The sequence below is a fragment of the Thalassophryne amazonica genome, chromosome 6 (assembly GCF_902500255.1).
Source record: "Thalassophryne amazonica chromosome 6, fThaAma1.1, whole genome shotgun sequence".
In the NCBI taxonomy this organism is placed as follows: Eukaryota; Metazoa; Chordata; class Actinopteri; order Batrachoidiformes; family Batrachoididae; genus Thalassophryne; species Thalassophryne amazonica.
The window spans coordinates 116,898,825-116,926,488 of NC_047108.1; the positions used below are offsets into that span (position 1 = coordinate 116,898,825).

Consider the following 27,664-nt stretch of genomic DNA (forward strand, 5'->3'; position numbering starts at 1 on the left):
ATATATATATAATATTTAATTGAACCTTTATTTAACCAGGTTAGTTGAGATCGAGATCTCTTTTGCAATGGAGACCTGGACAATTATGAAGTTTCCATTTCACTTAACCTGCATGTCTTTTAATGTGGGAGGAAACCGGAGCACCCGGAGGGAACCCAATCAAACACGGGGAGAACATGCAAACTCCACACAGAAAGGCCACAGGTGGGAATCGATCCCATGACCTTCTTGCTGTGAGGCAACAGTGCTAACCACTAAGCCACCGTGCTGCCCATATATCATCTTTATAGTACATTTTCCAAAGTATAAGTCACATTTTTCTGTATTATCAGCTATTTAATTTGGGATTTTAGTGGATTGTTGCAGTGGACCTTTTTTTCTCTGTGTTGTTTAGTGCTTTGATTCCTGGGAATGCCCTGTGTAAATAGTGTAAGTCACACCAGGCATAGGCCTCTGAAACCCCCCCAGAAAATGCGGTAATTGTTGGCCTGTTCCTACAGTTACGTTTTTCTGAGCAGTTACACATCACAAGACGGCTGATCAGTTCCAGTTTAACTTTCCAACCAAGGCTGGTTGGCTGAGGACAGACAGAAGGTGCACAGAATTTTGCCGTTCTCTCGCAAAACAATTCCCTTTTTCTCTGGGGAAAAAAAAGTGACACAAGTGAAGAAAAGAGCTGATTTGACATTTTTTGCCTCAACATTGCCATGTTATAATCGTGTGTTTGTGCCATAAAATGACACATCTTCAGTCTCTTAGCCTTACAAGATTCATTGACAAGAGCAGTTTTTGTTGCTGGGGTTTCCCCGTGATGTCATCGGGGATTCCTCCAATATATTTACTCCTGGCAGAGGGAACAGTTGAGGCTGTTTTTAATAAACTATTATCTGCCAAACTATCATCTTAATTTAAGTCAACTCTTTGTGTCCTAGTGGATTAGTGGTCAGCACTGTTGCCTTACAGTAATAAGGTTGTGAAATCACCTCCCACCTGGTTCCGTTTGAGGTTTGCATGTTTACCTGCGTTCCCTCCAGGTGCTCTGGTTTCCTTCCATTTCCAAAGACAGGTTTGGTAAACTAGTGACTATAAATGGACCGCAGGTCTACATGTTGCCGTGTGTTGAACTGGCGTCCTGTCCACAATGCACCCCGCCTCTCACTCAGTGACCACTAGGATAGACTCCAGCTCCCCCGCCCCGGGACCTTTAATTGGAATAAGTGGGTATAGAAAATGACGTTTGTGTCCTACTCAAAGTATTTGTGTTGCAGGTCTACATTCATACCATTAGAGGGCAGCATATACATTTCAATGATGTTCTCAACCCATGCAGTCTGCTGAGGTCTGCAACATGCATGATGTTTCTGCTAGAACAAAGATCACAGTCAAGTCAATTTTTGGTGAAGCATCAATATGTTCTTCCTCCAGTAGCTGCTCCTCTTCAGGACTGCGAACGTGTGAATGAGAACCTCCCACTGCCAGAGGAGGATGGAGAAGAGGAGGCGCACCCCGCCAGTGACTTGCTTGAGGGGCTGCAGGAAGAGGCTGTGCACATGGAAGAAAAACCAGAAGAGGAGATTCCGCCAGGAACGTCTCCACCACAAGTACCTCCTAAACTGTTGTCTCAGATGAGTCATGGAGAAGGTGAGCACCCAGAAGTCAGGAGATGGGATCAAACCGGATTCTGTAGAAACATGCAGTGCATTATGACACAAAGCATTTCTGTTACAAACGTAACTGTTTCTTTGGGTCCCTCAGACCAGTCAAGGGTGGTAACTGTTGGTTTTCAGATTCAGGACCTGTGTCGCTTCCTGCTCACCTGCCCAACTCCTACCTCCCCAAGGAGCCTCCACCCAGGGCCACAGAAAGTCTGGTTTCTATGACCCTGCCACTGCGAGGGCCCCTCTCCAACCCCTCAGGGTCCCCACATCTCGGCAATATCATGCACCCTCCAATGCCCCCTAGCTGCATTATGGAAGAACTGCAGAGAGCCTTTGCTTCGAAGAACAGACAGGAGAGGTGAAGTCAGATTTGATGAAATGTTCTTTTCATATGAAACATCCACATCAATGTGTTTATTACCTGTCTGTTTAGTGTCCGTGACGGGTGTGAGCAGGGCTCACCTCCCAGGCTGTGGTGCTCAGACGGACGACTGTCTCGCTCCTGCAGCTCGGAGAACCAACACGGCTCCTTGCTGGGGGGCGGCTGTGTGGGAGGCGGCGGGTCTGACTGGCCCAAGAAGGAGGCTGAGGAGAATAAGGAGAACGTACGGCTGGACCAGTGCTTCTCCAACACCTCAGGCCTCCCCACTGACCTGGACGGCTGGAACGAGTCCGTCATCTCCGGTGGGTTGGACAACTTTCAGAAATGTAGTTTACATGTATAACTCATGGTATCTATTCCTGTTATGTTGTTCTGTTTCTGCAACCCAGCATGATACAATAACACTATGGAGGGAAGGTGCTTTCAGATCCATTGGGAAGTGGATGAAGTTGTTATCCGATGTGGCTGTTTGTTCATCTAACTCAAAAATATTAAATAAGATTGACCTGAAAGGGTCACCCAATGTTGGATGCCAAGTTCATCCAGAATTAAATCAAGATGGTTTAAAAAAAAAAAAAAAAATTACCTTCAATCTGTGTTTTATTACCCATAATGCAACATGACATGGTACATTAAGGCAATGGTGAAATTGTTTAGAAGAGTTTTTGGTTTGCGTTTGCATCAATATTATGAGATCACAAGCTTAACGGAATAAAACTGTCAATAACTTCTGTTTGGCGCGTTTTTACCTGAATACTCAAGGAAAGAACTTGGATTCCCAAAAATTGTAACAAACTGGAACACTTGCAGTGATACATTGCATTATGGGTAATTAGAAAACATCAATTTTTGGGTTGGTCTTCATCAAAGGTCAGGTAGATTCAAATCTGTAGTCAAAAACTTTTTAAAATGACTCTTATGTTGCGAAATATTTTTTTTTTCCAAGAACTACCTTTAACAAAGTCGAGATTTCATGTTCAACAACTGAAAAGTGCAACGTAATCAGCAAACTATTAGTTACTTTGTTGGCAGCTGCCAACAAAGTAACTGCATAAAGCTGCATGGAAGTAACTGTATACATTGTATGAAGTAAGAAATAAAGTAACTTTTCAAAGTAACTGTGGCAACATTGTTCAGTTGTGTGCAAACTCCTCCTCTATCGTGTTCCACACTTGTGTGACAACCTCAGTTTTATTATTATTATTTTTTTTAAGGGTACTTGACCTCAACGTCTGTGTTGTATTTTTGACGAAACTCAAAAATATGTGTTTAAAGACTCTTTTAGCTGGGCCAGGGTTCGAAATTAGCTTTCTTAAAAAAAAAAAAAAAAAAAAAAGTAGTTTTCATGACCCGTTTAAAGAATTCTTTCTACTGGACATGGAAACAGATAAAAATGGTCCTACTCAAAGTATCTCCAATCCACAGCCATAAACCCCTTCAGATTTGTCAGGGGAGCCTTGGTGGCTTCCCTCACTGGTCTCAGTCTTGAGGACCGTCTACTCCAGACAGATTTATCATGTTGTTGTTGAATAATCTCATATTTTATGAAACATTATGATTTTAAAAAAGAAAAAAAAATCATTTATTTGGAACATATTTGAAATTCTGTACTTAAATTCAGGGATGCAAATAATTCTGACCAGGACTGTAACTGAGCATCAGAGCCATTTCCAATATTTTGTTCATTATGCAAGATCTTTAAACAACAAACAAACAGACAACAAAAATGAGAACAGCACTAATGGAGTGCACAACCTCCACCAAGATGAGGTGCTCTAACAGATGCCCGAACCTGCACATTTTCCATCATCTCTCCCTGATCTGCCACGAGATGATGATCACATTCTTGTGTGCTCCACCAATCAAGCATGAACAGACAGTAGAGATGGAAAACATGCAGTTAGAGGGGGACCAGGATTGGAACTACTGATCTTCTGCATTTTTTTTTTTAAGTTTATAATAAGAATCCTGGATCCACTCCTCCATTGGATCACTTCAAAAAATTCATATATAGAAACGTAAATATTACACATTAAATATTTAGTAAAATCTCTATTGTTGTACAGATCTGCACCAAATCTCACCTTCTTTTTCTCTTTTTTCCCCCTAAAAAGATCTGGCATTATCACTTGAGAAATTCCTAAAAATATTGAAAAATTTTCAATTTTACAATCACGTAATCCTGCTCAAAGTCAGACAGCACTAAAACAACCTTCTTGCAGGAGGTACTGTATCTACCACTCTGCGTGCAAACGTTTGTGACTGAAATGTTTGTCTGGATCTGGTGGCAAAAAATGTGATTTGTATTTATTTATTGTCATACAATTGGAGTTATTATAATTCGGCATGTGCTACATTTTGATCGGATTAAGCGGCTAACCATCTGTAGAGTGTGAACGCAGTCATTATCAGATGAAATGGTTGGGTGTTGTTTAGGTAGGGGAGGCTGAGGGATCAAGAAACTTCAAGGAGAGAGCATATCTCACCCATATTGGCCTCTCTTCATTGGCTTCCTGTTAATTCTAGAATAGAATTTAAAATTCTTCTTCTTACTTATAAGGTTTTGAATAATCAGGTCCCATCTTATCTTAGGGACCTCGTAGTACCATATCACCCCAATAAAGCGCTTCGCTCTCAGACTTGCGGGCTTACTTGTAGTTTCCTAGGGTTTGTAAGAGTAGAATGGGAGGCAGAGCCTTCAGCTTTCAGGCTCCTCTCCTGTGGAACCAGCTCCCAATTCAGATCAGGGAGACAGACACCCTCTCTACTTTTAAGATTAGACTTAAAACTTTCCTTTTGCTAAAGCTTATAGTAGGGCTGGATCAGGTGACCCTGAACCATCCCTTAGTTTATGCTGCTATAGACGTAGACTGCTGGGGGGGTTCCCATGATGCACTGTTTCTTTCTCTTTTTTGCTCTGTATGCACCACTCTGCATTTAATCATTAGTGATTGATCTCTGCTCCCCTCCACAGCATGTCTTTTTCCTGGTTCTCTCCCTCAGCCCCAACCAGTCCCAGCAGAAGACTGCCCCTCCCTGAGCCTGGTTCTGCTGGAGGTTTCTTCCTGTTAAAAGGGAGTTTTTCCTTCCCACTGTAGCCAAGTGCTTGCTCACAGGGGGTCGTTTTGACCGTTGGGGTTTTACATAATTATTGTATGGCCTTGCCTTACAATATAAAGCGCCTTGGGGCAACTGTTTGTTGTGATTTGGCGCTATATAAAAAAATTGATTGATTGATTTGCTGAATGAAGCTTCTCGTTAATAACAAACTGTCCATCTTTGTTTTGTTTTGTTTTCCAGAGTTTTTTTTTTTTTAAAGTGCATAAAGGTGATGTTGCGTTTCCTGTGTTGCTAAACATGTGAATGCATGCACGCGCATGGGTGCAGGCACACTTCCTCGCAGGCTAAGGAAGGAGCTGCTGGCTGTCAAACTACGCAACCGGCCCAGCAAGCAGGAGCTGGAAGACCGGAATATCTTCCCAGCAAGGAGTGACCAGGAACGCCAGGAAATACGCCAACAGATCGAGATGAAACTTGCCAAGTAAGTAATAAAATTATCACTGCTTGGATGTTTGCTGCTTGATGACCAACTGTGTTTCCATGGCAACCTGCATATTAGGTCCACAAGATTAAAATGATCTGCACCAAAATTGTAATTTTGGGTATCTCATTACATTGTGATTACAATTCCCCAATGAACTGTACTCACAGTGGAATTAGAGATGCTCTCAAAACTTAAATTATGAACATCTGGTATTCTAATAGAAGATATTGAATCACAGTTCATACAGGTATTGAACAGAAAACTTGTACCAGATTAAATTTATGTAATATGATCACTTGAGGATGTACAGTTACCAACACCCGGATGATTCATCCAGCATTTTGAATAATCACATTAAAAACAAACACCTGAACCATCCCTGGTTCTCAAGACCAGGCACCTAAGTGGCTCCACTCTACTCTTTTCTACTCTCCTATTTTACTTTCCCTTTTAGATATTTAGATATACCTTTATATACTAGCATAGTTCCACCTTAGAATTGGAATATAATATAGATAGATATACCTTACTGAATTTTCATGATAAACATAATTCAGAATTCGACGTTGTAGACCTTTAGGGGATGTATATACACACTACCAGTCAAAAGCTTTGACACACACAACCGTAGACAATACCCCTATGTATACTACCTACCACACATGGGTGTAAAACTACTTTACCTGTAGTTATTCAAATAATTTAATGAGCCTGACATAGTTCATTCTGGAATTAATGTTGCATCCGAGTTACCACATTAGTTATAAGCCACAGCTGGGAATGATGTCACACTCGAGGTAAATGCGTTCTGGTTTTGACACAGTAATGCAAGTCAGACCACAAGCTATGTTGTCTCCAAGAGTTTGGAGTATAGTGCTACAAAAACATGTGGTTCCCCAAAGAGACCTCATAGAAGAGGACAGACGTTTCAATAACACTGACCAACACAATTGTTCTTGCATGGAGTTTATCAGTGGATTTTGGATAAATTGGGGGTGCCGAATCTGAATCTGGTGTTAGTTTTTGCCAGTCACATCACATTTTTGACATATGACACATTATGTTTCTCGTATCAAGCATTGAAGCAAAAGCTGCAGTCTCGCACACCTCTTCAGTGCCATGAACAATATTATGATTCTTGTTCACATTTCGTGGATCTGGTTTAAAAACTATGCTTTTGAAGCTGCTTTTGTGCACGATTAGTGGCATCAAACCCGTGAGTGAATGAACAACTTTTGCGTAATCCATCAATACGGAACATGCAGATTTAAAAAAAAACATGATGTGATAGAGGAAATCTGAGCTCAGATTTGGATTCAGCACCTCAAAATTACCATGAGTCAGTTCTAGTCCATGGAAGAATTTTTTGTTTTGTTTTGTTGACCAGTGTAATGTTTAAATGTACTGCCTGGCATGTGGCGCGGCATAGCCAGTCATTGCATCTACCGGGTTAGCCAATATGAGCGCCAACAGTTATTAAAGGTTATACAGTATTTCACATATAAAAACATTGCAAAATATTGTCCAGACAGCAGTAGGACAGTCATGGTAATCCCTCATTGGCGAGGAAGATCATCTCTTGATCAATTCCCAGACAGGATATGTACATTCAGGACAATCTACAGATGCCTGTGTGTGGATTTGTTTAACATGCGAATGTCATTGCACGCCAACAAATACACAGTCCTTGACAGATCCTCAGCATGGTCAGATATCTGGGAAATCCCAGACAATCGGGGTCTGAGGATCTGCTGCAGCCTTCCATCCACCTTCACAGCCGTTGGGTTACAAACCATAACCTCCTCCACTTGATCCACCATTGAGGACTTCTTGAGTCACCAGAGCCCCGTTAGCCCTCTCATGTTCAGGGTTCCTGTTGGGTCTTAATGGTTACAGTAGCGGCCACAGGGCACACAAGGTCCCCACCGTATTTCACCGCAACAGGCAGTCCCCTACTTGATCCTTTATCTGGGTGTCACGACACAGACGAGGGTTGGATTTTGACACTCACTAGGACAGTACTGTCACTGCCAAGGACAGTGCCACCTTCTGGAGATCTAACACCTGTCTGTGAGACAACTAAGAATACCGCCTTCCTACTTGTAACTGGGGGATTTATGGACCTCTGAGTGTATCTGGAATGCACCATAATTATTAATGATGGAAATAAGAGTTTTCAGTCACAGAGTCTTTGCACAAATCTCAGGCTGCAGGGTGTTAATGTCACACAGCTGTGCTGTTAATCACACTGACTGCTTATTTATTGTGCAACAGTGCAAATCTGTGGCAGATGTGGGAAATGCGTTTGCAGAATCCGTAAGTTGAACTGTTCAAGTTCCATAACACGGTGAGATGAAAAATATGTGATCTAAATGGATTCTTATTGTTCTGCGTGGATTTGATTTATGCTGTGTAATGTGATGTTCCTCTGAGGAGGCCATTTGGGTGTAAACACTGCATAGTCAAAGCCAAAAGTGTCTTTATTATCATTCAGACCATCACTTAAAGCTTTTAGCAAACACAGGAATTCCCAAAGGTGGAAAAACCTGGAAAATTTGCAAAGAAAATGAAAATGAAAATGACGCAATGAATAATTCTGCTTTCACAAGTTGATCTGGTATGCAAAAAGTGCAGACGTTGCTTCCAGGAAACATTTCGGTGCATGAAGCACAGCTGTGCTCCCCTGACAGAGCATCAGTGCAACTCACTTAAAAAAAAAAAAAAAAACGACAAGCAATTGAACCTTTAAACCCTGACAGCAGCAGCAAGTGTGCGACGGGATCCAAGTTCTCCTACAGCAGCACATCAGACGTTACGTAACCTGCTGTGCAATAACTCACTGCCAAGCACACAACGCCACCACCCACCCTCTGGAGATCTAACGCCTGTCTCTGAGACAACTAATAATACTGCCTTCCTGATTAATTGTTAGTCCTGAGAAGAAAATTCCACAGTGTCATTTGATAAACAGCACATCTGCAGGTTACGTAAAAGCTTCCCGGAGTTTGTGTTTAGAGTCCAGCTGTCAGGACTGGGCCAGGTCAGGGCGCTGAGCCCTTGTTTTTCCCCTTTTCATGGTCTCCCGTCTGCTGTGGCCTTGATTTATTAGTAATTATTTTCATCATGCTTTATTCTGCCATGTTTTTCTTGTCACTTTGTTCTTGTTACGATTCACTTATTATTTTCACCATATGGTTATTCTCAGTTCTGTTTTGATTTGTCACTTTCATCATGTGTTTATTCTACATTCTAATTCTGCTTTGTCACTTTCTTTCCTTGTTACTTTTATATTCTGACCATGTCTCAGTTCCATTCTATTAATCTGTTTTCATGGTTGATCATTTAGTTATCGTTTGCTTATTTTTGCTGTTCTCTTTTCTGTTTGCACTTTGTCAGGTTTTGTTTCTTTTCTACTTAGACCTTATGTCTGCCTGTTCCAGTTTAGTTTTGTCATAGTGTTTAATTTCTTATTATTCTCTGAGCAGTTTTATCTAGTTTACCTCCTGTCTGCTTTTCTGTCCTGTTAAATCCATCTCGCCAGTTCATGTTTAGTCTAGTTCTCATGTTCATGTCTGATTCCTGTTCTTAGTACTATTATTCAATTGTAGCTCAGTTTTGTTTTTGCCTCTTGTTCCCACTCCACATCCTGCACCTGCTTTCATGTCCTCATCTCACACCCAGTTATTTATGTTCACTTCATGTCCTACACCTGCCATGTTTTTCTCTTTCTTTAACTCTGTCTGCTTTGTTTCCTTTCACTCACACTCTGTGCACCTGTTCACATATCTTTGTCTTTTCTTCACTCCACCTTGTGTTGTCCTCCCTCACTGTCTTGCACAATGTAGTATCTTCATTCACTAGCCACGCCCCCTTCTTGATTGTTCCTCACATGCACCTTGTTACTCCTGTCTTATTTAATCTCCACCCAGCCATCACACCCTTGCTCGTTGTTGTCCTTGTACACTAACGAGCGCTTTGTCTAGTTCTGTTTTTGCCGTGTATCCAGATCCTGCTTTGTGTTTTTGAGTGCGCCTTTTGCCTCGCCCATGATGTCTGTGTCTGCTCGTGCCTTTGAACCCTGCTTGCCCATGACTGCGTTTTTGCCTGACCCTGTTTGTGCTTCTGCCTCGCTGACTGATCACCTGTGTACCGAACCAGAGCCTGAATTAAAGACCATGATTTCTTCTACATCCAAGCCTAGTCCGAGAGTTTGCATTTTGGGTCCAAACACTTCGGGTGCCTGGCACCCGCCGGGCATGACACCAGCAATTTACCAACAGTAGCTAATACATGAAGTATCAGTGGATTTTGTCTTTTTGGATTTGTAGCCATTGAATTTCCTTTGTGACTCATTTAGGGGGGTTTAACAGTAGCAATTGATTTGTTTTCATCAGCTTTGAATGAGCTCTTCATACTTACACGGGAGTGGGTTGCCTTGCGGAGACCGCCATGTTGATGTAGTAGCCTAAAAGGGAGACGTACTTCGTCTTTCAAATTTCTGTGATGATAGCATTTAGTTTTTGAGCTGTCATGTTAAACTGAACCGGACTCATTAATGTACGTATATGTTCATAAGATGGCCCATTGTACAACCCCAATTCCAATGAAGTTGGGACGTTGTGTAAAATGTAAATAAAAACAGAATACAATGATTTGAAAATCCTCTTCAACCTATATTCAATTGAATACACCACAAAGACAAGATATTTAATGTTCAAACTGATAAACTTTATTGTTTTTGTGCAAATATTTGCTCATTTTGAAATGGATGCCTGCAACACGTTTAAAAAAAAAAATGGGACAGTGGTATGTTTACCACTGTGTTACCTAATTGTTGAAGCTTTGTAGGTGGAATTCTTTTCCATTCTTGCTTGATGTATGACTTCAGTTGTTCAACAGTCCGGGGTCTCTGTTGCCATATGTTGCACTTCATAATGTGCCACACATTTTCAATGGGCGACAGTTCTGGACTGCAGACAGGCCAGTCTAGTACCCGCACTCTTTTACTACAAAGCCACGCTGTTGTAACACGTGCAGAATGTGGCTTGGTATTGTCTTGCTGAAATAAACAGGGACGTCCCTAAAAAAGACGTTGCTTGGATGGCAGCATGTGTTGCTCCAAAACCTGGATGTACCTTTCAGCATTGATGGTGCCATCACAGATGTGTAAGTTGCCCATGCCATGGGCACTAACACACCCCCATACCATCACAGATGCTGGCTTTTGAACTTTGCGCTGGTAACAATCTGGATGGTTGTTTTCCTCTTTTGTCCAGAGGACACAATGTCCATGATTTCCAAAAACAATTTGAAATGTGGACTCATCAGACCACAGCACACTTTTCCACTTTGTGTCTGTCCATTTCACATGAGCTCGGGCCCAGTGAAGGCGGTGCTGTTTCAGGATGTTGTTGATGTATGGCTTTCGCTTTGCATGGTAGAGTTTTAACTTGCACTTGTAGCACCGAATTGTGTTAACTGACAATGGTTTTCTGAAGTATTCCAGAGCCCAAGTGGTAAGATCCTTTACACAATGATGTCGGTTTTTAATGCAGCGCCGCCTGAGGGATCGAAGGTCACGGGCATTCAATGTTGGTTTTCGGCCTTGCCGCTTACGTGTAGAAAGTTCTCCAGATTCTCTGAATCTTCTGATTATATTATGAACTGTAGATGATGGAATCCCTAAATTACTTGCAACTGAACATTGAGAAACATTGTTGTTAAACCGTTGGACTATTTTTTCATGTAGTTGTTTACACTGAAAAAAGTGAAACATCAGTGCACTTCATTCAAAGTACTTATTTACACTGGTCTAATAGAAAATTGTGGTTTCCAGTTTAAATCTGCTGGAATCATTTTACCAAATCATAAATATACATTGTGAAAAACAAAAAAAATTAGCTATAACAAATTACATCATTTTTAAAAAAGTTGATCCAAAGTATCATTTTTTTCAGTGTACAAAGTGGTGATCCTCGCCCCATTTTTGCTTGTGAATGGCTGAGCCTTTTGAGGATACTCCTTTTATACCCAGTCATGACACTCACCTGTTTCCAATTAGGTGTTCTTTGAGCAGTCATCAGCTTTCCCAGTCTTTTGTTGCCCTGTCCCAACTTTTTTGAAATGTGTTACAGGCATCCATTTCAAAATGAGCAAATATTTGCACAAAAACAAATAAGTCTACCAGTTTGAACATTAAATATCTTGTCTTTGTGGTGTATTCAACTGAATATAGGTTGAAGAGGATTTGCAAATCATTGTATTCTGTTTTTATTTACATTTTACACATCGTCTCAACTTCATTGGAATTGGGGTTGTATTAAACACAACCATTGACTGGTTTGGTTAGTCCAGATGTCATAATCTGCTGAAGTGGAATATTTATATCATGTAATGTCACTCTGTCCAGTTACTACATCTTAAACATTCACAAAATCCTAGAGTTGGCACCTAGAATGGTTGTAAACTGCACACTATGTACGACGCTACTCGGAACTCACTTCATAGGACAATATGTTGAGTTGTATGTTGGGTAAATCCTTCATCACGCACACCTTAGTGCCACCAAAATGTCTCAAGAGTCTAGACCAGTGGTGCCCAAAGTATTCCAGAAAGGGCCAAGAGGGTGCAGGTTTTCTTTGCAGCTACTGACTCAAGCTAGTGATTTCACTGATTAACATCACTTTGAGCAGATGGGATGAGTTCATCAGTGAAATCACCTGCTGGAGTCGGTAGTTGCAAAGACAACCTGCACCCTCTTGGCCCTTTCTGGAATACTTTGGACACCATTGGTCTAGAAGGCTAGCAATGAGGGCCGATCGAGAAGTTTTAAGCCGGATCCAGGAAAAAGTATGGTGCAGTTCTCCATTTCTTGCATTCTGATTGCACCCAGTGAGTCAAAACTTAACACATTCTTGAGAAATGTCAGTTTGGAGAACCACACCCTACTTTTTCTGAGTCAGGCTTAAAACTTCTCAGTCACCCTTAATACCTTGAAAAAATGCCAGTGGTGGATGCAAAACTGAGATATGCAAAAAGACAAGAGCAGTCACCAAATAAGCAGAGTGGTATCAGACAGTTGAATCCAGGGACCTCATCTAGTCAAGCTGACTCAGGTATTTTTGACTCGAGGGACCTGTCACCTGCAAACCTGGACTGTCATTGCTCAGGTATCCATGGTAGCATCTGTGTGTATGTGTGTGTGTTTTACAGCATATATGGGGCGAGATGCAGTTCCAGGGCATTTTGTCAATGCCCATTAGGGGCACGTCGACACAAGGACATGCTCTGACTTTCTTATTTAAACGTATATTTCACGTCACCAATAGCTTGGAGCAAATGCAAAAAAAAAAAGTAATTTCATCCTGATGCGTGCGTGCTGACACGATATTCTGCTTCGGAGGGGAATCCTGGCTAAATAAAGCTCCACGCTGGAGAAGAGCAGCAGCTCATTACCTCCACACTTTCATATTGAATGACAAAACAATCCGTCATGCGCCTCTGGATTCCTGTGGGTGACACACTGCTCTGGAATCAACTACAGATGAAGCAGAAAATCCAATGAAGACTTAAGGTGGAGGCTTTGTGAGCGACTCGTGACCTTCTGCTCTTTCCGCGCTCCCCTCCCTGCAGCGGTCACGTGCTCCTGTTTCTAATGTTAGTTTCTGCTTCTGGCACCGTTCAATAATGTATCTCCCAGACACTCCACAAATGTCTTTTCCGGGAGGAAGATCAGCAGAAATAATGGAGGAGTGAAGGATTGGGTGGGGGCGGGGCTACTACACTCCAAAAGAAGAAGGCTTCACAGCATGGGTGTGAGCAGTTTCCTCTCACTGCACAGTTGGCAGCTGAAGTAAAAGAAAGAAAAGAGTAAAACGCCTCTGCTGCCCATGTAAAGTCTTTCACTCCTTTGTTTGCATTTTTCATTCCCCACTTGGCATAGTTAGCGTTTCTGTACTCATTTATTTGTGGAATATCCCGAGTCGGAAATGGAAATGCTCACATTAAGAGGCGTTTATGTGTCATCGTTATATTCCGAGAATAAATCTGGGTTTACGGTAAAATCACACAAGTTTGTCAGAGTGGGAGAAACCAGTGGGTTGCTCATTTTCTGTTGAGCTCATTATTATAAGTAAAGCATCAGCACCTGTCCGCGGAGAGACAAGATATAACAAGAATATCTGACAGTGGTCTCACGAACAGGAGATATAAAAAGATTCGGCGTCTAAAAATAGCATCACGTTCTGTGTAGTAACCAGTGAAATCCCTCTTTGTGTGTTGTTAGGGAAGATTCTGCAGGAGGATCCTGCCATCTCAGGCATACCAAGTGTTGTTGCTAAGCAACTCGGCAACCAAGTCAATAAGTTAGTGGGTCCACGGAGGCTTTGGGAGTGATTCTTTTTTTGTTTTTTTCTGTTTAGAGTGTAGTAGCGCCGCAGTTGTTGGCACACTGTCCTTCGGTTTGTTGAGAGCAAAGTCAGTCTAGATTCTAAAATATTACACAATTGGAAATTATTTGACATAAAAGAGAAACATCCAGCAGCATCGGATAAATGACATGCAAAAAGCTCCACTCGCCCGCAGCACGACCATCGGTGTTAGTGTTCCATTTTTAAGCGTAGGTTCTCGAAATGCAGCTGGCTGAGGGAAACAACCCTGAATTATTAGTCATGCAAATTAATGAACAAAGTCTTGCCTGCATTTGTTACAATATTCCGTACAGACAGAAAACAGTGTGGAAAAAAAATGAATATAAAAGGCTAAATATCACATTTTGGTGCCTGTTGAATTTTATGTAAAGCAGCTGAGAGCCACTGCTGTTTCCCTTTAGATAGCTGCTCTTATGTATGCATTTGGCAGATGTTTAACAGGACACTCACTGAGGCCAAGAGAATTCTGACCCTCACACTGTACACAAGGGCACTCGCCACATAGACAGAAGTAGCTGGGAATCGATCTCCCAACCCTTAAGGAACATCCCCTCGAGTAGCAGGGATATGAGAGTCACACTTATCAAGTTCATATTAGCTCTCTAAAATAACTTTAATACTTCTGCCAACAAGGTTACGTTTTCCTCCACCAACCACCAGAGGAGAATTGGAGGTTATGTGAGTGTGCCATCTGTCTGCAAGCATTATATCCTGAAAAGGTTCAGGTGCATTGTGGTCAGAATTTGTGGAGTGATAATCCTTTTGGTGGCGATTTGAACATGTCATAATATGTATAATTTCTCCTTCACACTCCTGCTTTATGACATCACAAAGGTGATAAACTGCAGTGGTGTCAGAGGAGGTATGTACTCTGTAAGTACTGCTCTAACTTGTTTTTCCTGCTAAAAAGTAGTGGAGGGATTTAAACATTTCTTGAAGTATTTTTCCCCTGTGTGCTGGTAAAGCAGGGTATTGTAATTGTGTGTGTGTGTGTGTGTGTGTGTGTGTGTGTGTGTGTGTGTGTGTGTGTGTGTGTGTGTGTGTGTGTGTGTGTGTGTGTGTGTGTGTGTGTGTGTGTGTGTGTGTGTGTGTGTGAAAAATATAACTTCAACAACAACAAAAGTCTGGATGTCTTTTCACAAATCCTAGTGAAATAATATTACAACCCCAATTCCAATGAAGTTGGGACGTTGTGTAAAATGTAAAGGAAAAACAGAATACAATGATTTGCAAATCCTCTTCAACATATATTCAATTGAATACACCACAAAGACAAGATATTTAATGTTCAAACTGATAAACTTTGTTTTTGTGCAAATATTTGCTCATTTTGAAATGGATGCCTGCAACATGTTTCAAAAAAGTTGGGGCGGGGCAACAAAAGACTGGAAAAGTTGATGAATGCTCAAAGAACACCTAACTGGAAACAGGTGAGTGTCATGATTAGGTATAAAAGGAGCATGCCCAAAAAGCTCAGCCGTTCACAAGCAAAGATGGGGCGAGGATCACCACTTTGTGAACAACTGCATTAAAAAAAATAGTCTAAACATTCAATTGCAAGGGATTTAGGGATTCCATCATCTACAGTCCATAAAACATTTTAAACAACATCCCAACTTCATTGGAATTGGGGTTGTACTTGGACAGATATCGAGATAATCAGCTTTTGAAAGGTCAAAATAAACATTAAAATAACAAACGCTGCTTTACCTCAGCAACAAATAAGGGTAGAGAGATGAGAGAGATAAAGTTTATATTGATCAGCAAAATATTTTTGATTGATTGAAAACACTGTGCACACTCAAAAGCTGACATGTACGAGAACTAACATGAACTATCAGACATGGATGTACTTCAGTGTTCAGGTCTATGTTAAAATTGTTTTCCATCTCTCTCACTTTATTTATGTATTTTTTTACCATCGGTCAGAGGTTATGTGATGATCTGTACATATGTGTTACAGAGGTTTTGCGGCGGTTATCTCTGGGTCAGCGATGACCTGAGTAAATTTTGGTGCGATCCTACTTATCGCTTCCTTATGATCTCACTCTTCATTATAATGTTCAGTCTTGCTTTACGATGTCACAAAGATCAGATGATGAAAATAAGTGTACCCACTAGATAGTGCCCATCAGCTGTACTTAGCCATCTGTGGTTGGCTGGCTTTTAGTGCCAAACTTAAAATAAAAGCCTTCGGGGTAGGGGGGATCTCTGAAAGTGTGACCTAACTTTGATGTGTCCCAGGTTGGAACTATAAAGTGTACACTGTTAGCTCATATGCAGGGATGAAGAGCGTCCTGCTGTGACGCGTCCTTTTCACCTCTGGAGGTGTGCTGCAGGTTATGCTGTCACATTTATTATTTATGCAGAAATAAGAATAGTGCATGTGGGGGCTATGAAGGGGGTAAAAAATTCTTTCATGGTGATGTAACATGACAGTGAAACATAAATGCATGAAGAAGTCAAAACAAAGCACTCAGAAGGTGCAAAACGTTATTATTTAGACTGCATTTGTGCGTGCAGGAGTTTTGGCCATGCCAGCTGGTGTTTACTGCAAATAAAAAACTATAGATGTTATTTTGTAACTCGCCAAAACGACAATGAAGTAGTTTTTTGGTGGTTAACTGATGCACCAGATCAAATTGTGGGGGCATGTTTGTTTTGCCTAGGCATTGTCCCAAAAAATATCTGCTAGAACCCGACTGATATATTGGCTGGCTGATATCGCCCATTATCATTTTTTTATATAATTTTGCCAGTTATTAATTTACCAAATTATTATCTGATCAGTCTAACACAGAACAGACCAGCTGCGGATCACATTTGAATAAAAAAAAAACAAAAAAAAAACCCTAATGTCTAAAATATTAAAGCTATGCTGCTTTACATTTTGATGTGCAGTAATGGCACATTTCTGAACTATGTCATCAAATCTAATTGTCCTTATTTTGAAGTAGCACCACCACTTCCTGTCTGCTCAGCAACCTCAGACTCAGTTTTGTCCTTCCCCAGAGAATACTGACAAATCTGGTGACCTTTGTTCCACACAAACGGGTCAGTTTTGTACCAGTGAGACTGTTTGGAATGTCACTGGTCAGTGGACAGGGAAGACCTGGGGTGAGACCTGGGGTACACGCAGGGGAGGAGCAGACGTCTGCAGGTGACCCTGCACTCTGACTTCAGGTTGTAGTGCAGAATAAAAATTTAGCACCGATGATCACTCATTTTTATCTGTTGTTTGGCTCATGTGGTTAAAGTGTGAGTAGCTCAGAACGGCTCCCCGCCGGCTGGGGATATCGCGAGTACGATAGACTCCGCCCCCTAGAAATTACACATGCAGTAACCATGGAAACAGGGGAAGTCGCGCCCCAGCGCTCCATCACGACGCGCTTTAAAAGCGCCTGCAGCGCGCACGGACAGCGACAGCAGCCGATGGTTTAAGAGCCGCCACGCGAACCTAAACGGGACATTAATTCCGCACAGACAGAACAAGTGTGCGACTCTTCCAGATGTGGGGAGCGTCTGTGCCCAAGCAGCACAGCCGCGGTCCCGACGGCAGGTGGAGACGCTCCGGGTTCCGCTGGAGAGCGCGCGACTCGCCGAAAAGTTCCGAATAAAAGAAAAAAAAAAAATCAATCAAACCAAAGAAAAGGAAATGGTTCAGAACGTGGTTCTGGTGTTTCTCCGCAGGAGACTGAGCCAGAGGCCGAACGTGGAGGAGCTGGAGAGTCGGAACATCCTCAAACGTGAGTTTACGACCAAATACTACAGGCACATTTATGGAATGCAAAAAAGAAAAGAAAGAAAAACTTAAAACGCGCAGTGGCGCATTATTCACGAGCGCAAATACGCACGAGTGCGCACTTCACCTCAACCTGACGTGCGCAAAATGATACATCTCTCTCATATATATATATATATATATATATATAAAAACCCTGTTTAAATATTTTAGCTTTATTGACATGTCTATTTTTTAACAATTTCAGTTAAATGACATTTAAATATAAAAACTTGTTTTATTAAAAAAATACAGTACATTATAGTAGGAAGTAAACTTTTTACACATTTACTGATACTGTACTTTCAATCAATTGATATATTATTATAAAGCAATGCCAAAAATAATTGTTTTAAAGACAATTGCGTGAAATTTAGTCTATTTAGCACAATTTATCAATTTGTATGATTATTTTGTTAACGTTTCTTGCTTTTTTTGCATATACCTTTCATTCAGCAACTATTATGATAATCAATTAACAAGTTTGAATCAGTTTTATTAAAAAGAATCCAAATTCTTTGATTTCAGCATCTTGAATATTTATTATTTTAATAGTTGCTTCACTGCTGTCTGGCAGTAAACTCATCTTTTGGGCATTTAGTCATCATGTTTGCTGACACTAATCACACTTTTTTTTTTACATTTAACAGATCTAACAACTAGAGGACTAAACAAGAAAACAATCAATTAATTCATTATGAAAATAATTATTAGTTGCAATCCCTCTTTTTGAACATTTACTTTGTTTGCATGTTGCTGCATCAGAATTCCCGTTTGGGATGAATAAATAAGATTAAACATGCACATCTGCAGAAATGCATCAAACACGTCGAGTCAACAACTGTTGTGGTGTTAAAATGTCCATATTTCATGTAACGGTCATATTTTTCCCCCCCAGAGAGAAACGACCAGACAGAGCAGGAGGAGAGACGAGAGATCAAACAGCGACTAAACAGAAAGGTACAAATGAGTGTGAATGTGGGTGGCAAGCTCACGCTAATGATTCTGGATTCTTAAATTCCAAATTAAGAGCAGCTGCATGATTGTGTCCCACTTATTTTTTATTCCAGCTCAACCAGCGGCCCACAGTGGATGAACTGCGTGACAGAAAGATCCTGATCCGCTTCAGTGACTATGTGGAGGTGGCCAAAGCTCAGGACTACGACAGGAGAGCAGACAAACCCTGGACTCGGCTCTCGGCAGCAGACAAAGTGAGCGTTTATGGAAAAAAAACCCAAAACATTAACTGTGTGCCCGCCACCACACTTTAACGTTACAGTTTCAATTCGATTTACTGTGCTGTTCCTCAAAGTCTCTGCCCTTCTGCTCCCGCAGATGATGAGATTATTTGTTCCACTCTGCTTTTCAGGAGATTTATAAATTTCTACTCTTGCTGTTGCTTTGCCGTTCAAAGGTCACGGCGGGCTCAAGATGCACTTACGGCCACGCTAATGCTGTTTGTCTTCTCTGACCTGCAGGCTGCAATTCGGAAAGAGCTAAATGAGTTCAAAAGCACGGAGATGGAAGTGCACGCCTCCAGCAAACATCTAACGAGGTCAGTATTCCGGAGTCCGCGTGTGAGCCTCAAATACATGCATGCTCTATTCTGGGCTGCTGGTGTCTAATTTTAGCTCTCCTTGGGTGTCCACGAAGGACCCAAGAGCTAAAGATAGATGAGAGCTTCCAAACTGGAGGGTGTCCTCTAGCACAGTAATGATGAACACCACAGTGTCCTTGGATACGCATGTTTGTGAAGCAGGCGTCCTTGCTGTGAGGTGTAACAGTGACCCAGAGGGATGATGGGAACAGCGTATATGATTAATAGCACCACACGCGGGATAACCACAGCAAGGACGTCTTTTTTTCCCCATTTATCACCTTCACACGGCCTCTTCTTTTTGTTTTTTGTCCCTGCAGGTTTCACCGCCCATGAAATCGACGTGTTTCTTCTGTGAAGAAATGTCGAGTTTGGAAATGTTCTGCAGCTGCCTTGATGCTGCTCAGCAGCAGCGGCTCAAAGAGGCCTGGAGCCTTTTTGTCTTCAGAGTGTCTTTAATAATCTTGCAGCACCTCTTTGCTGTCGTTCTGACACAGTAGGGGGGCAGAGGTGTTGCAGGACGGTGGCTCCTGGGGGAGCGTTTGCGGCAGCGTGTCCGGAGGACAGCTGGGCGTGGCCACGCGGAGGCTGGCTGGTGGGAGATGACTTTGGTGAACCTTCTGACTGTCGTGGCAAGAGCTTGAGGAAAATAGTCTTGTCAGTCAGTCAGTGTTGGGTTTTTTTTTTAACTACTTCATGGACTCCTTTGATGAGACGTAGGAAATCTGTGTCATGGGAAGAAGTTGTGCATGTGACCAGCTACACCTTTTTGTAACTGATGAATAACATGTCACTTGGACAGTGGCATCTGGGGAAAGGTTGTGTTTGGGGTGGAGAATTTGATATGAACTGTACATACAGTACGTCAATCTGAATGGATCGTCAATGTCTTCAATGAAAAGAGAGCGACACCTTTGTAAGCACTTTTGCTCTTCAAAATACAGGTTTTGTTTTTTTAAAATAAACAACGGCTTATGTCATTTTTTTAACATGTTTATTTTGAAGTTAGAATACAGTTGAAGTGGCATTTAAAAACATTTCTTCTGTTTAACATTTTAATATGTTGTCGTTTTCAGGAATAAATCAGGGAATATTAATAAATTAGTCAAGATGACATAACGTGTATAAATCGTCTTACGTCTGAAGAGCGATAAAATGCAATCAGCATGTTTGTAAATCAGTTGATAAATATTCCTTTAACATTGCTTATTAAAGCAAACAAACAGCCATAACATCCCAGTTTACAATAAATTAAACACCCAAAAACTTAAAGAAAACATCAACGCTTCAATGAAACAGTGTTCATACTGTGGTGAACTCAAAACCTGGCTCCTCCCGGGAAGAACAAGGCATGCAGACCCCTCCTCATGCTCTGGATCTCTCCTTCTTGCTACAAAGATGCACAATCAGAAAACATTTGTGCTGACAGCAGTGAAGAAATAATAACGATAATAAAACAAGCACATGGAGGCGGCTGCTGAGTGTGAAGCTTTGCTGAGGGTTCAGCAGTTAACGTGTGACCTCACCATCTCACTGAGGAGTTTGTCCTGGAGCGACCTCATGTCTTTTCTGATCAGGCACATCTGAAAACAGCAGGCAGAATACAACACAAGACCCACGAAAAAGGAAAATAAAACACAATGACTGAGGAGGTTAAAAACCAAATGGCTCATGGATGAAGATTATTCACTCAAAGCTCACTGCGCTGTTGAATGGCACAGCGTCAACCTAGCATGATGTAGCTGCTAATAGTGGGGTTCAGACCTGGGCTGCGAATGTTCTCTCCTCGTATTCCGTGCTGTGGCACACATTACTTTGGAGGGCTTTCCTCAAGGCCTCAAAACTGCAAGGAACAATACAAAACAAAAAAACATTGCATGGATTTCTGCAAAAGTGAAGGTGTGGAAAAGGATTTGTAGTTCAACCACATTGCTCAGATAATAGACCCCTTTCCATTCATCCTTTTTACCCATGATGCATCGCGCAACACTCTTTTGTTAGGCAAGCTGCTTTAAAGCCGAATCAGGAACATTCAAAATATCTTAAAAACACTGTAAATGCCTCTGGTTCGATGTCACACAAACACCATTGTGATTCTCTGGATGAAGCCACAGTGAGAAGATGAAGGCGATGGATGGCATCGATCCTCACAAGGTCAATGCTGATCTCATTGGTTAAAGAAACAGTGAACCAAAAACACCAGATCAACATTCAAGCTAAGTTTCACATCATCTCTAAAGCTTTTTGGACACACTAAAACATTTGTGTAAATGTTTCTGATGATCACAGGTGGGTGAGGAAAAAACAACAATCGGGGTCCTGAAAATACTCAATGGAGCCTCAAAATGACAAATTTCACCATTTTTAGAGCTCGCAGTCACTGTGTTACCGCATCATATATTATTTTAATAATTTCAGAATGATCAGCAAAAAATACATACCGGAGAAGTTTTCAGTGCGCAACTTGTACGGCCGCTTGCTCTGGGTTGAAATTTGCTCTGTTGATACGTGCTAACCACAGCCTGCGTCTCTTTCTCCTTGATGTGTAACGACTCAGGATGTCAAAAAAAATTCTAGCGACCTGTTGTCTACATTGACACAGTTTGTACACCTGAACGCCATGCATGAAGTAACCATTGTGTCACTTCAGCAATAACTGGTGCTTCATGGGTAATCACAGCCAGAATGGAAAGGGGTTTGTAGACACGATTGCTTTCAATCATGTGCCTGTCTTTAAATCTTCCATGTTACATCTGTACAGCTTGACATCGCTTTTAAAATCGGATTATTTTTAAGTAGCTGGTCACTGCTCTGACAGTAAAACATTTTTTAAAGATTCGCTGAAGCAGGAATTTTGAGTACGTATAACTTTCATCATCAGACGTATTTTCCAGTAAAACAGAATTTTACATGATCTTGAAATGCCTGGACTGATATGATTGGACACTCTGGAAGTGGGTGGGATTTACAGCAGCGACCATGACTGATGAGGAGACGGACAAGAAGTGTTTTAGGTGATGGTGGTCGTTGCCCACTCAGGCATTGCATTAAATAAAGTGTGGGCTCAACATGTCATTAAGAAGTGGGATGATGCACATGTACAAACTGCAGTGATGAGTGTGGGAGGCAGGAAAAACAGCAAAGCAAAAAACAAAGCACATTCAGTACACACACCTGCTGTTGTACTGCTGGAGGTAGGAACGGAAAGCAGTGGACTGTTTTTTCCAGTAGACCTGTGAGAGCAGATAAACAATAATGCACCATGACCAAATCAGTCATCAATGACATATTCTGTGATCAGCCCATCTAAAAGCTGGAAAGATTCTTTTGTTTTCATCCGTGTTACGTTTACAGTAACTGGTACAAAAGACAGCGGTAATAAACACAGACTTACAGCGTGATCTTTTTCCATGTTCTTCAGCAAGGCCTCATCCTGTTCCAGTTTCTGGATCTCTTCCAGGAGCGTCCTGCAAACCTGTTCGAGCCTCTGCGTCCTGAACAGACACACAAGTAAAAAAAAAAAAAAAGAAAAAAAAAAGAAGCAAAATACCAAAATGAATTAAAAAAAATAAAAACTATTAGCGATTAATAACAGTGGAGAGAAGCACTGGTTCTGTTTGCAGCGCTGTTGCCATAGCAACAACATCACCTGTACTTGTTGATTTGCTCGCCGAGAGACGAGACGTGCAGCTGAACAGTGTTCAGAGACTGTTTGTTGTAAACCTCCATCAGCTTAGATCGGCCCTGAAAGCAAAGGTATTTAACAGCACATCACCTTGAAGGTTGGAGGTTATGAGTTCGCTGCTCATTCAAGCTGATCTTTAAAGCTGCTGACATAACAGCTAGGACAGAATGTGTCACTGCAGGCACTGCTGGGTTTCCCTGCTGATTTTTAGTGTTTAAATGTGTGTGTTAGCCTGCACGTTCCACCTCAAACTTCTTCTTCAGCTCAGAGCTAAAGCGTTGGCACATGCTGCTCGGGTTCACAGTGGCCTCCATCACCTCCAAATCCTCGTCCACCGCTTCAATGTCCCAGTGAGTGGAGTTCAGCGTGTGTGATGAAGACATCACATGACTCACCTCAGCTTCGGCATGCTCAATCACTGAGGGGAAGAGAGAGAACCACTCTTGAGATAATCCAAAGACTCTGTGTGGTTCACATAGTGTTTTTTCCATCTCCTGATAGATCTCATTCCACCCTGAAAAGTTATTTTGCTGCTGTGTGACCAGATATATCTACAGAACAGCTTACAGGATCTGAAGAGCTTCCTCGGTTTCATGCGAGGAGAATGCTGTGATCTCATCTTGCTTATCTTCACCTCCTCCTTCTCATTTTCCTCAGAATCGCTGGAGAAAGAGTATGTGATGTGGTGCTTATGGTTGGGTCCTGGAAAAACAGTGGAGGAAAGTAATCACGTGCACAGACTAAAATACTGTAATTTAGTACAAATTGGAGCCACTTGAATTCCTATTTTGTGCTGCTACTTCGACTCCACTACATTCATCTGAAAACTTTACTTTGTAGTTTCACACTAACAATACAAAATATAATCAATCAATATTACATCAAAAACAAATGTGTGTAAAATTACAGGTGTCAATTAAATGATTATATTAAATTAATCAACAATTACTTTGAGATTTTTTTTCTAAAAATATCCAAATTCTCTGATTTTAGCTTCTTAAATGTGAACACTTTCGGTTATATTTTACTAGTTTAACTCTTTTCTGGCAGTAAACTGAATATCTCTGGGTTGTGGACAAAACCAGACATCTGAAGGCTTCATCTTGAGATCTAGAAAACACTGATCAACATTTTTCACCATTGTATGAACCAAACAACTTATCGATTATTTGAAGATAATAATGGATCGATAATCAATAATGAATATAATAATTTGTTACAGTCCTACGTAAAATATGTATGAATAAGAGCTTTGCATCAGACTGAAAAGTGCTCAAGGAATTCAGGCTGTTTAACAAAAAAACACTAAATTATCTTTTTTAAACCTCTGATTTGAGGAGTGCTTTCAAGCAAGAACAGAAAAAACCTGAAAAGCAGATTTACAATTTCATTGTTTCTTTGGAAATAAAAAGCTTTTCCTCAATATTAAAATATAGGGAGAGAAGTGAGAAAAAAAAATTGTTAGAAAATCTGATTTAAAATTTTAGTTAGAGTATCATTGGCTTTTCATTTTAAACAGCCTTAAAGTACCACAGTTTGATGCCTGTAAGAAATAGTCCTGTTTTGAGCCATCTTTAGCCTGGAACTGTTTTAGACTTCTGTGACAAACACTCCCAGGCCACTTCATTAGTTACACGCATCTGACGCACCATAACCTTGTACCAGATGGAAGACAAGGAAGTAAATCTGTAAAGAACTGAACATGAAAGAGCTTTTACCTGATGTGTGATGCTGGGCAGGCTTTGGGTCCCAACGTGAAGGTGGTGTTGTCTGTCAGGTAGAACAGTAACACAACTACTAGTTCATGATAACACATCTCAGTGATCAGTCATCTTTCATGAGACCTCCTCAAATTCTTCTTTTACTTTACTTTGGTATATAAACCAGTCTTCAGTGACAGACGGAAAACCAGATGTTCCGTTGTTTTCAATGAGAGGTTTATGGAAAAATTCTGCCACCTTTGGCTGTGAGTGTGGCAGCTGTGCACCGCAATAGCACTTGCTGTTAAAAATCCCAAACTTTCAACTTTTGCCGCTTACCGCAGCGACGAGGACAAACTGGCTGTTGTTTTGTCTTTAACGAGGAGGGGAAAATGGACAGAGAAATGGATTATTTAAGTGCAGAGTCGACAGGTTTCAATCAGGTAAACGTGAATAATTTGTGCGATTTTACAGTAAGAAATTAATTTATCACCTCACAGAAAGTTAACATTTTAAGCTGCACATCAGAGCCAGGGTTGCCTGTTTTAATAAAATGCTGTGCAAAACACAAACTCTGGTCTTACAATTAAGCAAATTATTGTCCATGTTGTTAGCACTAAAAAAATGACAGCATCTCATTCTGCTGCTGCAAACAACAGGAACTGTGCTATAACAACCGCTGTGATGGTTTTTCTGTTGCCGACGTGAATGCAGCAAAGTAAAGCCATTCTTACCTCTATTGTATGAGGCATGACTGGAGAAAGAGTGGACTCAGCCTTTCTCTTCTTTATGCGCCCAGTGGACTTAGTGGAAGACCGGCTCACTGAAGCCCAGGACACTGGAGATGCTTTACTGGAACCGTAACGAAGGTCATAGTTGACATTAGGGAATGGTGACTGGGGAGGAGAAGGCAGAGATGGTTTGTCCAAATCCAGAAGCGTGGAAGTTAATGGGGCATGAGAGGACAAGGATAAAGAGGGCTGTGGCGGTGAGGGTGGACACCGTTGAACTGGGCTAATCTGAAGAAAGAGAAATGTGAAGAGGTAAAACTCACCTGCTGTTGAATTGTGACAAAGAACTAAAGATATTTTTCCAAGGTATCTGCTCTGCTTGTCTTTACACTGGAGCTGTAATGGTTAAGTGATTATTAATGAGCCATCAACTATGGCTGCCAATCAATGAATCATTTCATGTTCTCCATTTGTTTTTTAGCCAAATTCACTGATTTCAGCTTCGTAAATTGGAATATTTTCTGTTTTTTTTTACTAGTTTATTTACTGCTCTCTGGCAGTGAACTGAATATCTCTGGGTGGTGGACAAAGCAAGAAAACATCGATCGACATCTTTCCCCATTTACAGCAAATATTTTGCTTTATAGAAAGACCTAAATTGATCCTTGTCATTTGATTGGCAGACTGCAGATCACATGGAATTAAGTGTCCCACTGAATAGAAAAATTATCCATTGTATGATTTACGTCACTTTTTGTGCAATTTGGTTCCATTTGTTGGTCATTTTGGTTTCGTACGTTTTGCATCACTGAACAAGTTCACTAACTTTTCATAAAAATAAGAGGGGGACTAAATCCACTAAGCTGGAAGCCAGTCAGAAGCTTATGCAGTGTTCTTTTTCACCTGTCTAATTTTAAGGAAAATATCAAACAACAAGGATCTATTTAGGTGTCATATATGTAAATAATAAATGTTTCCATTTATGTCAAATCATGCAAACTTTCTTAGCACTGAACTCGTATACATTCATTATTTCGATATGGATGGATTTTGTAAACCTGAAAGTGATTTTGAACCAGAAACAGACAACAATGGTGATTCTGAAAAGCTTTTTTTTTTTTAGCAAAACTCCTAAATCCAATTGCTACCAGATTACCTTGCCTTAAATTCATTAAAACTGACATGTTTGAGCCTCCTCTCACTTCTTCATCGCTTATGGTACACAGACATAAAAAATAAAACTTGTAAAAGGGATTTAAATGTTGCCTGTCAAAGTAACTTTTTCACTGGTTGTTGCATCATCGTGAAAATAGGGCCTATACTGTTTAAATGATGATGTAAAAATGCATCCTTTAGCCTAAAAGTGTCTAATCCTGTCATAATTTTTAACTGTGGTTATGAGTCACTGTAAAGAATATTAGAATGAAACAGTGTGTCACCTCCAGGGCACCAGGGGCAGTGGGAGGACAGGGTGGAGATTTTTGACCCTTGGAAGTCAGTGAAGACAAAGACTGCATGTAGTGCATCTTGGATGTGCTGTGCTTCATGTTTGCACTGCAGAAAGAGGAGGGCTTGCTGTTTCCTTTGCTGCTGACTGTGGAGTGAGATTTAGGCTGCAGCAGGATGGGCGAAGGGGTGTCCTGGCAGGGAGGTTTGAAGGAAGCAAGGGGAGGGGATCGCCGCGGGGTGAGTGGAGGCGAACAGGTCAAATCCAAGATTAGGGTTGACCGCCCAGCAGCTGTGAGGATCCAAAACAAGCACAGATGTTCAAACAGCTGGATTCAGAAGTAGGAAAGAGCACAGAAGCTCAATGTACACAGACTGTTCTCATGAGTATTTTACAGTAAGGAGGCTTCAGAGCACTGGGGTCACTTATGTAACAGTTTTCTTCAAGATAATGAGCACATCAACATGCATCATCTGCAAATATACATTAACACAAAGTTTTAAGGTTTTTAAAAGATTAGTATATGAAGGTATTTCTCAATAATTAGACAAAATTATTATTACAAGTCAATCTTACATAGTACTTTCCAGGACTTTTAGTGTTTATATCTTACAAGTATAAATGTTCAGCAAAAAATAAAGCAAAATCAGCAGACTTCCCAGAATAACAACATGCAATGTGTTGCATATCTAATGGCTTTAGCATTAAAT

General features: G+C 41.1%; 2 protein-coding genes across 2 annotated transcripts in view; one reads left to right on the top strand and one right to left on the bottom strand.

The window, feature by feature from the left end:
* The window catches only part of phactr3a (phosphatase and actin regulator 3a), a 96,868-nt gene extending 76,538 nt beyond the window's left edge, over positions 1-20,330 (top strand). The window contains 9 exon segments of the mRNA XM_034171542.1: positions 1,426-1,641; positions 1,788-2,016; positions 2,092-2,342; positions 5,428-5,581; positions 17,704-17,759; positions 18,693-18,754; positions 18,865-19,005; positions 19,273-19,349; positions 19,712-20,330. Of these exon segments, the coding sequence (XP_034027433.1) occupies positions 1,426-1,641; positions 1,788-2,016; positions 2,092-2,342; positions 5,428-5,581; positions 17,704-17,759; positions 18,693-18,754; positions 18,865-19,005; positions 19,273-19,349; positions 19,712-19,727 (1,202 nt within the window). The 3' untranslated portion in view covers positions 19,728-20,330.
* An 84-nt stretch (positions 20,331-20,414) lies between these two features.
* sycp2 (synaptonemal complex protein 2) overlaps positions 20,415-27,664 on the bottom strand; it is a 46,270-nt gene continuing 39,020 nt past the window's right edge. The window contains exons 36-46 of the mRNA XM_034173223.1: positions 26,947-27,245; positions 25,511-25,795; positions 24,795-24,846; positions 23,644-23,778; positions 23,322-23,494; positions 23,041-23,135; positions 22,786-22,885; positions 22,566-22,624; positions 21,156-21,234; positions 20,918-20,974; positions 20,415-20,781 (exon numbers count right to left, since the gene is read on the bottom strand). Of these exons, the coding sequence (XP_034029114.1) occupies positions 20,710-20,781; positions 20,918-20,974; positions 21,156-21,234; positions 22,566-22,624; positions 22,786-22,885; positions 23,041-23,135; positions 23,322-23,494; positions 23,644-23,778; positions 24,795-24,846; positions 25,511-25,795; positions 26,947-27,245 (1,406 nt within the window). The 3' untranslated portion in view covers positions 20,415-20,709. The remainder of the gene's footprint in view (positions 20,782-20,917; positions 20,975-21,155; positions 21,235-22,565; positions 22,625-22,785; positions 22,886-23,040; positions 23,136-23,321; positions 23,495-23,643; positions 23,779-24,794; positions 24,847-25,510; positions 25,796-26,946; positions 27,246-27,664) is intronic.